At 44.4% G+C, this 12207-nt stretch overlaps 1 protein-coding gene across 1 annotated transcript in view; it reads right to left on the minus strand.

Annotated features, from left to right (window-relative positions):
* Positions 1-12207, minus strand: part of Spon1 (spondin 1) — a 286372-nt gene that overhangs the window by 256581 nt on the left and 17584 nt on the right. Inside the window, exon 2 of the mRNA XM_028875878.2 lies at positions 4880-4986. Coding sequence (XP_028731711.1) covers positions 4880-4986 — 107 coding nt within the window. The remainder of the gene's footprint in view (positions 1-4879; positions 4987-12207) is intronic.

Raw genomic sequence — 12207 nt, forward strand, 5'->3', positions numbered from 1 at the left:
GTTCCCCCTCATCCCCCCCCCCTCATGTGTGACCCGCTGGGTTTAATCAGGGTTGCTTACAGGAGCATGGGTGGGAGGTTATTTACTGGAGCATGGGGAACTAACCAGTGGCCACACCACTGAAGAGGGTGCCTCCCTTTCTCCTGGTAGCCATGAACTACCAATGACTCCTTGGGGAGGAACAGGACCTTCCAAGCTCCTTCTCCTTCCATGGTGGAATATTGAGAGGCCCAATCTTGAGCAGATCTTGTGCAGGTAGCCACAGCTGCTGTGAGGTCACAGTGCAACAGCCAGTCCTGACCGGGAGACAGCATTTTACATCACCCTTCATATCAGGCATGGAAAGTTAATGTAATAAGAAGAAATTTTCTTATAAATACAAAGACAGTTCCTGAAAATAAGTGTGTCGATAACTATTTCAGCTTTAGAAAAGTGTGTCAAAACTTTCTTTGGGGTTCTAAAATGGCTCAGAACCCATTAGATGCTAATGAACTTTTATTATTGGTGATAAGGTCATAGAAGCATTTTAAGAATACAGAAGAATTAAAGTCTTGTTTGTAGGAATTGGGGCTCACCCCAGGCAAATGTTCACGGGACTATCTCTGTTTGACTAGCTGACACTCACAGGTCCTGAGTGTCATACAGCAGTGGTGTGATAGATTAGCAGATTAGTAACTTCAACTTGAGTGCAGTGTGCTTAAAATTTTGTCAGTAAATATGTGTGTCCAGCCCTGTGCTGGGCAGATTTGCTGAGAGTAGAGAATACAGCAACAAAGGAGATAAATGGAACCCCATCTCCTGGGAGGCATGGTGGAAGGGGTGGATAATACACATAGCTGCAAGTGAAGCAGGTAAGGTAGTGTGTCATTGGTAGTAAGCACAAAGAGTAGGTGCAGAAGAAAAGGACTCCAGCTCAGGGTCAAAGTAATGGGGGCAGTGTAGGTTTAAATGGGGTGATCAGGACCCAGCTCCTTTGGAAAAGGACATCTGGGGCTGAGACCTGCTGGAGGCAGGAGAGTGAGCCGGACTGTTCTGGGCCTGGGACCAGGGAGCAGTTTGTTTTTAGTGAGCTGAATTGTTAAGATTGGCGAGTTACTTTTGTACAGACAGTACTGTCTCTGAACTCCTTGTCACTTGCAATTAACCATGAGTACACCCAGCCAGCTCATAAAGAGCTCCAGTGTCTCTCTCGCTTTGGCAGCTAGATACCCTCATGTGCCAATGCCACCACCCTGGAACCCACTGCTGGAGCAGAGGAGGGCACCCCGCCTCTTCTGGGGGCCTCGGCAGGAGCCAGCAGAGCAGTAACCCTCACTGTCCCACTAAGCCCAAGGCAGCTCCACTGCTTTTATTGCTTTTACATGTGGTGGGCGAGTCTGTGTTTCCTGCCAAGTCCTCAGACATTTAGAAGCATAACAACCCATCTAATACCCCCTTTGAACCATGAAAATGAGGTCAGCAAGATGGCTCAGCAGGTAGTAATGGTGCTTGTGGCCAAGCCTGATGATTTGAGTTCAATGCCCAGCCCAACTGCGGAAGGAGAGAATTAACTCCTGCAAGTTGTCCACTACCCCATCCCTACCACACACATATAAGTATTTTCTTAATGTTTAAAAGAAATAAGTATGTGATCTTTATCTAGAGTTACACAAACATTTAAAAACTTTATTTTCTTTTATGAGTATTTTTCTCTGCATGTATGTATGTGCACCACATGTGTGCATTGAATCTCCTGGAACTGGAGCTACAGAGAGTTGTGAGCTGCCACGTGGGTGCTGTGAACACACCTGGGTACTCTACAAGAACATCAAGTGCTCTTAACTGCTCAGCCATCTCTCCAGCCCCAGTGTACCCAAATTTTGTTGTTATTAAGTCCTCAGAGCTTCCAGGGAGGGAAGGTATGAGATGAAGATGTATAGCTAGCTACTTTTTGAATGCCATTTTCAAAGAAGGTGGTGGTGATTATAATTGTTCTATTTCTGTCCTAGTGGGTGACTAGGCTCTTCTACCTGTCAGCTGCAGAGACTGACTTAACTGGATGAGGCCAAGGAGAGTACAGGTCAGGACAACTCTGTCTCGCCATGGCCCTCAGTGCTGAACTCAATCAGTGCATGGCACAGGAAGCACCCGATAAGTGATGCTGAATGAATGAATGAATCAGCCACTTGATGAAAGATGACAGCTTTCAAATGTGTCCATGCTATGGCAGAAAGGTGCAGGAGAGATTATCTGGGAATCTGGTCTATGATCCACCCCCACTCCACCCCCCAACTAACCTCAGAAACCAGGAGAACCAAGTGGGGTGTGCATTTTAGTGGTTCAAAGGTAAGGCAAGGATGAAAACATTCATTATGAGAAAAACATACTAGTTTAGCCATGGAGCTTTGAGGTGTTGGCTTGCTTTGACTTAATCCCATGAAGAATCGGTTTTATCTTGTGAGAAATGTTAATACCAACCCTGACTTCAGAAGGTTGCCACAAGAATTAAGTAGAATTAGACTATATCAGGAACCCTGCCCATGCACTGCTGTTACAACACACACACACACACACACACACACACACACACACACACACACACACACGGCCTCCTTTTTGCACTGAACAAGCACATACCAATTGCCACGCATGGTTTTGAACAGGAACCTGGAGCCTGGACTGGATTTGAATCTCAGCTTTTCATACAGCTTGGTGGCTTGAGGGAAGTTATTTTCTCTGAGTCCCCAAATGCCTCCACTGTGTAAAGAGAGCAACAGAGCTCACCCCAACATGCTGTTCTGAGATCAATTACTGAATGGAAACCAAAAAGTACCTGGCTCCAGAGCTCTGGCCCGTTAGCTGTAACCCTCATAATGGGTGTTTTCATGTTCTTACATACTCTGCTCCCCAGGGCTGGTGGAGACAATGAGAAGATAGACAGCAGTAGACTGATGTGTCCCTGTTATGACTGATGGAGGAGGCATGGGTTCCTCAATGTCTCATGACACCCAAGGTTCTCAATCCACAGGGGCTCAGGCTCCCTAGAAGGCTGGTTAACACATAGGCCAGACCCTGCCCTGAGGTCTGACTCATTCAGTCTCCTTGGGCTGAGAGTTTGCATTTATAAGTCCCCATATGCAGCTGATGCTTCTGGTAACACCACCATGGCCATGTAACAAAAATGTCATATGTCAGAAGCATGAAAGAAAAATGAGGGAAAAAATCAGGAAGAGTTCTGAAGCTCAAAAGTGTTCCAAGCTAAGGTAAGACGTGCTAAGCTAAGAGACAGCACTCAGCACAGAGCCTGGCAGACAGCAGGCACTCCACAAGCATGAGCTTTGGGTGGCACTATTATTGGGTCACTCTTTTGTGTGCCTATCAAGAGTACCTTCCCACGAAAGTGCCATCTAAATGGGGATAGAGCTAACAATTTCAGTAGATCAGAAGCCTAGACTCCCGTGTATAGAAAAGAAAGTTTTAGCTGAGCATGATCATGACCACTGTAACTTCAACACTCAGATGTCTGAAGCAAGAAGATTTCCATGACTTTGATGCCAGCCTAGGATACATAGTTAGTACCAGGGCATTTAGGACTATATGGCAAGACCATGTTTCCCTCCCCAAACAAACAAACAAACAAAAAAAATCAAAAGAAAGAGACAGCAAGATGGATTACAGGATAAGGACACTTGCTACCCAGCCTGAAGACATGAGTTCAATTCCCAGAACCCACATGGAGGAAGGTGAGAACCAGCTGCTGACAGGCATCACCTGACCTCCACATGCATGCCATGGCACACACATGTGTGCATGCACACACAAATGAAGAGATGTTTCTAAAACATAAAAATTTTAAGTCACAAGATTCAGCTTGTGATTACAAACTGCCCCCAAGTGATTAAAAGTCATTGGTGGACAAGATATTTGGGGCGGGGTCTCCCGGGAAGCTCACACATTACATCACCAGAGTCAGCAGCAGCCAGCTTTGAGTGTAAGCATTCTCCTGACTTCTCATTTTCTCTTCTGAGTTTGCAAATTCCAGATAAAAATGAATTCCAGAACGATGAAAAATGGAGACCAGAAATGGTCAGTGTAGATTTGGCCAGACCTCCCCTTAGATTCACCCCTAGCCCTTCTGGGATGTGTTCTGACATCTCGCTAGAGAGGGGTCGATGTTCCTGCCGCCTCCTTTGGAGGAATATTCCAGTGAAATATGACTTATTGTCAGGGCCTTGCCTTTGAGCTTCCCTTTCTTCTCCTGACCCACTTTCATCTTGCTGTGGCTTTCTGCACAATCATGAGCAGAGCTGCCCCCCCTACACCCCTCACCCCCTTCTGGAGCTGCTGTTCGAGGACTGACTTTCAGAGTCTACCTCCTAAACTTGTCTGCTCATTTAGCCAAGCAAAGCATGTGCAATTCTTTTACTCTTCCCTCACAAGTAAGTCTCCACATTCCTGTAACATCCTTTTCCTGCGCTTTGAACTCCCTCCAGCCTGGCTGTCCTGAGCTCTTGTTCCAGGCAATCACAAAAGTGCCGAGTGCAGGGGAAAGAGCAAGTCTGAGCCAGGTTCTGAGCACTCGCCCCACATTGCACTGCCTGCTGCCAAGGCTACAGAGAGCCCAGAGCCCAGCAGTGGGATCTTCCAGAGTGGGACAAACCCTGCTGGGTGACCAAGCCTGCTCAGGCAGGCTTGCGTCCTTTGCCGCCGATTGTGGGGTCCTTCTCGTGGAGCTGGCCCACGTGGTCTACCATCAAGGAAGCACGTGAAAAACCACACAAGATGCCTTAACCTCTCCTTTTATCTAGAATCCTCCATATAGCCAAAGCTCATTCAGTCTTTACCTGCCAGGCAGGGAAGGCCACTGGAAAAGGCAGTGGCAGGGAGTGGTGTGTCTTACCTGGAAGGTGCCAGCATGGTCTTCTTCCTTATCGCCCTCTCGGTTCTCTTTGAGGGCAATTAGTGTGAAGCCTCTAAAGTAGGAAGGAGGAGCAGCTGAGAGTGTCACTGTGAGAGACAAGAAAGCCACTGTCAGCACAGCAATCAATTGGGTTTCATTTGACTTACAGGACCAGACCTGAGTACTCCATCGACATTCCATCCCTGTGGAGTATGGGACAGAGGATGATGGAAAAGACTGAGCTCCCTCTTATATTTAAGAGCTTGCTAAATGCCAGATCTGAAGTCTGATCTGTAAATCCTTTTTATGTTTATTTCCTTACTTAGTTTGTTTTATTTTTGAGTCAGAGCCTCATTGTGTAGTCCAGCCTGCTCTCAAACTCACCATCATCCTGCCAGGACCTCCCAAGCATCCTTAAAACTTCCTGAACCACTCAGACAGAGGTAAGGTGAGCTCTGTCTTAATAATCTCAATTTGATAAGGACAGCCCTGGTCAGAAACTCCCATCTTGACAATGATCTCATCTGGCTATACTTCTATTAGGGTGACCCAAGAGGAATCCAGATTCCTTTTGGATGTCTTGGGTGACACATACTGTTCTCTACTCTCCAAATACCTTCCCCTCACCTTCTGTATCCTCAGCTATACTGCCCCTCCCCGCTCCCTCCTTGCCCAAGTTCTGCCCCAGGTATCATAGACAGACTGAACACATACCTGTCTCTAAGTCTGCCTCCCACAGGCTTTACCCACAGCCTTCCTCTCTCCCTCTCCTTTCTCAGCCTGCCAAATCAAGGGACCCAGCAGGAGTTTTGAATTCACTCAAGAGAGGGGCTGGGTTTTCATTCCCTCTGTATCCACATAACCCAGCACCAAGTATCTAAGGCAGGTTCAAGTTTCCTCAGATGAAAATGTATCTCTATCCTGTGTTCCAGATTCTGGTCTTTAGATATGGGCTGAAAGGCTATTAGAACTTCCAGGGAGGCTCTAATTCAGGATTTCAATGTCACTGACAAGGAACCAAGATAGAAAGGTCAACAGACATCTTCAAGGTCATTGAATTGAGGGTCCTCTCCCTAGCTTAACACTCCACCCATGGATTTGTGCCCTGGATGTATTCATCATGATATGGCTCTTTTTAAAGTATTGACTGATTGGTCTGAAGTTTAAAAATCAATGCATTCAGTTTATATCATTGACATAATTCTGTTATACCATTTCCCTTCTAGGAGGAACATGTGGTCTTCTAAACTCCCCAAATGGGCTCAGTAATGCAAACAATAAAACCACTACCAAAAAATTCTAAAATTGCAAACAATAAAACCACTATCTCAGATAATAGAGTGCTGTTCATGAGTCACCAATACAAAGATATCTCACAGAAGAACTTCAAAGACATGAAAAGTATAAATATCAGAGCTGGAGAGATGACTCAGCAGTTAAGAGGATGGGCTGCTCTTCCAGAGGACCCAGATTCCATTCCCAGTTAGCTTACAACAATCTGGAATTCCAGTTCCAGGGAATCTGATACCCTCTTCTGGCCTCCACAGGCATCAGGCATATACAGTGCACACACATATATACAGACAACACACACACACACACACACACACACACACACACACACACACACAATTAAATTGAAAAAATTCCAAATATCATACTGTGATTGGTAAGTTCATCTCACGACTATGTCCATCTATTTAAAAAACTCAATAGAAAGTGGGGAAGAAAGAATGAAGTAAAGCACACTGGAGTCAGAAAAGTGTAGGGCTCAGAAGAATCAATAGAACTGGAATCTTTGAGAGAAATGATCGAAGATGCTAAAGGCCCTGGGATGAAGGAAGGACAGGAGGGGACAGAGCAGCTGACAGCAAGGGCGTCCTCAACTTCATTTGCACCATTTTAATGTGACCCTGGGACTGATGGACCTTGGCCTCCAGTGACCGAGCGAGCACCTGTGACTCTGCTCTAGAGGATTGTCACCAGAGCCTCCTACAGAAGCCCCAGCTCTCTTTCATAGAGGACAGACACCTCCAAGCGGTTCTTTGCATTCTGTGGTGGTTTGAATAGGAATGAATAGACTCATGTGTTTGAATGTTTGGCCCATACAGAATGGCACTGTTAGGGGGGTGTGGCCTTGTTGGAGGAAGTGTGTCACCATGGAGATGGGCTTTGAGGTCTTATAGGATTAAATATGGCCAATGTGACACACAACCTCCTTCTGCTGCCTGAGGCACAAGATGTAGAACTCTCAGCAACTTCTCCAGCACCATGTCTGCCTGTATGCCACCTGCTATGATGATAATAGACTAAACCTTTGAAACTGTAAGCCAGCCCCAATTAAATGTTTTCCTTTATAAGAATTGCCATGGTCATGGTGTCTCTTCACAACAATATAAACCCTAACTATGACACATACCAAGCTGGCCACAGAATCAGACTAGAACCACCCTCAGGGATTTTGCCCGGAATTATAGGCTTATCCATGTCCTTCTTTGTACATACCCTTCCTGGTCTCCCCTGGGGATATTTCCTTTGTAAGTCACCTGCATCCAAATCACCATCAAAAGCTATGGGGTACAGGTTAAATTATGTCCTGCAAAAAGTTATGTAGAAATTGTGGCCTCGGGCACCTGGGTTGGGGGTATGACCTTGTTTGAATTGGGCTCTTTGAGGGAGAGGCCACAATAGACTGTGGGGGTGGGCTGAGGAGTGGGGTCATTACATCCAGTCTGACTAGTGCTCCTATTAGAAGACTTATGAACCATGCAAGGGACATATTGCATGTGACTACAGAGTAGATGTGGAAATGAAGCAACTTGGGACAAGGATGATAAGGATGGCTGGTAGCCAGAGGCTGGAGAAAGCTGACTTCCTCAGAGCCGTCTCCAGGAGCCTCTCCGCTGACCCATTGATTTCAGGTCTTTAAATGTCAGAACGATGAGACAATGAGCTGGTTAACAAAGCTTTGGGGTGTGACTGTAGTGGGCTTCAGGGAACCCAGCCTACCATAGACAAGCAACCGCTGTTTCCCAGTCACAGGCTACAGGCTGCAAGCATTTCAGACTCTGCCTCAGCAACCCTGCTAATCACAGCCCCACTGCCCACCTCACTGCATTTGGTCCTGGGATTCACTCACTGGCAGTTTCAGAAGAGCCCTGGCAGTCTACCCTACAGACGTTTTTCTCATTGTCCTCATATACCTGTGACATCTAAATTCCTCCATTCCCCGAAAACTTCAGGAACAGCGTAAATTTTTACCCTTTGTATGACACTTCCTCTGACGTCACCATAAAGACCAGAACTCTCTTAAGATTAAAAATGCTTACAGGTCTCCCCAAGTGGGGATGCTGCCCCTGGGTATCTGGCTGCAGCAGGTCCTCATAGACATGGGGCCTTGGGCCTCCAGTATGATTTGTCCCTTCCTAATGTCTGACACTGCTGAGCCCAACAAGAATGAAGTCCAGAGAAGGATCCAGAGACCATTTCCTTCCCTGTTCCTGGAGCAGCTAGTCCTAAAGTTTACATCACCAGAGCCATGCACGCCAAAACCAGCTCCAAGCAAAATATGGCCCAACTGTGACAGCTAGAGCTGTGAATATAGCTATAGCAACCCCTGTGTAGGAAGGAAGACTGATGCTAAGTTCTGCTGGCATCTCTCCCAGGTCTTAGACCCCAGAAGAGTGAGGTAGCCTTGGCTAAGGTGGTGAATCTCCAGAAAAAAAAGTGACGAAACCTTGGGTTGTACTAAGAGAGATGCTGGAATTTTTTTCTAAAGGAAGCCAAGCAATAAAACACAAAACAAAAATAAGAGATGAAAATTACTTTCTATAATTAATTTCAATCTGTTTCTGTGAGAAACATGTGACCAAAAGCAATTTACAGAGGAAAGGGTTTATTTGATTTACACTTCCAGGTTTCAGTCCATCATTGAGGTAACTTAAGGCAGGAACCAGAAGGCAGGCCTGTGTAGTGGGTAGTCATTCCAGCTTTGACCTGGAAGTTCCAACACCCATTGAGGCTTTGGTAATGGTCACGCTTACAAGGCGGGACTGAGAGAGGACACTGAAGACCCGAGTTCTGGATGCGGGGCTCTCTTGGTTCCTGGACCCTGGACGCTGGAGGTAGACCGATCAGAGTTCTCCAGAGAACACCACTGGACTTCGATACACCTTTCCCAGACCCTGCAACCTACCTGTCCCTTCACTTGTAAGTTATGCCACTAAATAAACCTTCCTTTTAACTTCGTGGGGTGACCTTAATAATTTCACCAATAGGCCTGCTTGCTATTTCAAGCAGAATTACCTCTGACCAGGGAAATTCATTCATAGCCATGGAAATACAAGAGGAACCATGGCGGAACATTGCTTCCTGGCTGGCATACTGGTTCATGCTCAGCTAGCTTTCTTATACAGCCCAGGACTACCTTCCTAGGGATGGTGCTGCCCACAGTGGGCTAGGACTTCCTGAATCAATTAATAATTAAGAAAATCCCCCCATAGACATGCTCACAGACTTTCTGATTAAGGCAATTCCTCAAAGGAAGCTGCTTTCCTCTCATAGGTTCATCATCCTATAGGTTGCAGCATTAGGAAGGTTGAGAATCACTACTTTAGGCTGTGTTAGCAATTAAAGCTAACTAGGATACATCCTTCAGGAAGCATTTTATTGCCAATGATAAAGAGGATAGTAAAGGAAAAAATATATGTATTTGAATACAAATAACATATATTCACATATACAAAAACACACACATAGAGAGAGAGAGTAGGACTCAAAAAGTTTAAAATACACAAATAAATAGACATTTTATACACATAACACAAGTTCTAAATTCACTGGCCCAAGTAACCCAAAGTTGTTGCACAGATCCCTGACTTTATATGACAATGACCTGATTTAACCCCTTCCACTTTGTGACTAGACTTCTGATATCCAGAGCAGAGAGATTTATTCAAGTTCACATCATGCAAGGTGTCATTTGGAATCCAAGTGCTTTGCTTCTAGTCAAGGGCATTTCTCCTGACTGTAAACCACAAAGATAATATCTGCACAATGCTTCTAGAAGTCTGGGATTGCCTCCTGACAGAGTTCACAAGGGAGAGAAGAATTTCTATGCCACTGCTTGTATAGACTTACCTCATGTTTCCAGACAGTTGTCTAAAAGCAATAATGCTTTTCACCACCTCCGTGTGTGTGTGTGTGTGTGTGTGTGTGTGTGTGTGTGTGTGTGTGTACCTGTGTGTGAGGATGCACATGCAAGGGCATGTAGAGAACAGAGATTGGAGTCAGTGGGTTCTGGAGATCCAAACTCAGGTTCTCATGCTTGCTCAGAAAGTGACTTACCCATTGAGCCATCTCCCAGCCCTACATTTTACATCTTTTAAAGACAGTACTGAAGATTTGTAGCAAAGTAAATTTACAAAAGTTTCAGGACTAGAACTTAATGATTATTTTTAAGAAGTTGTTGGATTTTTTTCTTCTCTAATAATTTGAAACCATGAGCTAGAAAGATGGCTCAGTGGTTAAGAGCACTTGCTGCTCTTACAGAGGACCCAATTTCAGTTCCCAGAATCCCCATCCAGTGGCTCTAGTTCCAGGCATCTGATACAACCTTCTGGCATGCAGTACACACACACACACACACACACACACACACACACACACACACACACACACACACAAAATGAAATAAACAAAACTTTAAAAATAGAAAAAAGAATCACGAGACCTACTAGTTCCTGTGAATCTCAAAAAAAGAAAAAATCTCCAAGATGATGAAGACAATCTGGAAGCTATTTTCCCTTTGAAAAAAAAAAAGCCTATCAGAAATCACACCATAGTAAAGCTGAAAAGGATTATAACAGGCATGTTTTACATAAAAATACCTACATAATTAGCATACTATCTACACTTATTTCCACGCATCAGTATATAGTGTAAATGCATGAGTACATGTGATGGTGTTAAGATCATAGCTTGGCATATAGGAGACTGAGGCGAATGGTAATACTTAGGGCTGGCAAGATGGTTCCTTAGGTGCTGACTATGTATGCCTGATGCCCTGAGTTTGATCCCTAGAACCAACGTAATAGTAGAAGGCAAGAACTGACTCTACAAAGTTGTCCTTTGACCTCTATATGTATGTCATAAGAAGCATATGCATATATATATACACAACACACACACACAAAATAGTAATAAAGTAAAATAAAATATTTTAAAACTAAGAGTTCTCTTAAAAAATAGTAGTAGTTACTATGTTCCATAATAAAAATATCAGACTACAATGTGCTTTGTGTTTTGTGTTTGTCTTCAGGCTTGTAAGCCTTTGAGGGCTGGAACAGCATCTGGCTCAGTGTGGTGATCAGCACAGGGTGATAGACAGCAAAGCCTACAGAACAGTGCTCATGGTCTGCTTGACTCAGAATTGTCACGAATGTCAATACTCTTCAAACTGCTGTATAGATTTAGTGCAGAGTAAATGAGAGTCTCAATGTGTTTTGTGTGATATTGACAACCTGCTTCTAAAAGTCATATGAAAATGCAAAGCACTAAGAATATTCAAGACAACCTTGAGAAAGAAATACAAAGTTGTAGGGCTTATTATTGCCAGAAATGAAGACTTACAGATCTATGGAAATCAAGCCAGTGCACTACAACAAGGAAAGAGAAGTGAGCCAATTAAACAGTGGAGGGCTCAAAAAAGTTCTGGAAAGCTGTGAGAACTATGGGTGATAAAGAATGCACAGTAGCATAGGAAATCAATGGTTCAAGGACAACCACATGTGGGGACCATATCATACACAAAATACATCTACACAGTTGTCATTTACATGCGAAAGCTTTTTGGAGGTGGTATAAGATGGTATGTAAATGACCTCGGAGCAGAAAGCATTTGAATAGGACATAATAAAGCACTGGTCATAAAGTCTAAGATACATGAGATGCTCCCAAACTTTTCTTATCAAAAGACACTATGAAAAGGGAAAGGGCAAGCCATGGTATAAAAGATGTTTGAATGGCGATACCTAACTGCCATCCAAAATCTACATAGTCTTGGTAATCAAGAAGAAAGACAATAGGCAGATGCATGAACATTTGGTGACGGTGCCCTGCTACCTAAAACCTGTGAAAAATTCTGATCCTCATCAGCCAATAGGGAAATACAAGTTAAAGTCACAATAAAATACTACTGCATAACTACCAAATTGACTAAATGTGAAGGATTAATACCAAATGTTGTTAACTGGAACTTCCACACATTGTTGACGACAGTGAAAATTAGCACATTTGCTAGAAAATTCTTCAGCACTGTGTTGAAGCTG

Source organism: Peromyscus leucopus, chromosome 1 (genome assembly GCF_004664715.2).
Source record: "Peromyscus leucopus breed LL Stock chromosome 1, UCI_PerLeu_2.1, whole genome shotgun sequence".
NCBI classification, from domain to species: Eukaryota; Metazoa; Chordata; class Mammalia; order Rodentia; family Cricetidae; genus Peromyscus; species Peromyscus leucopus.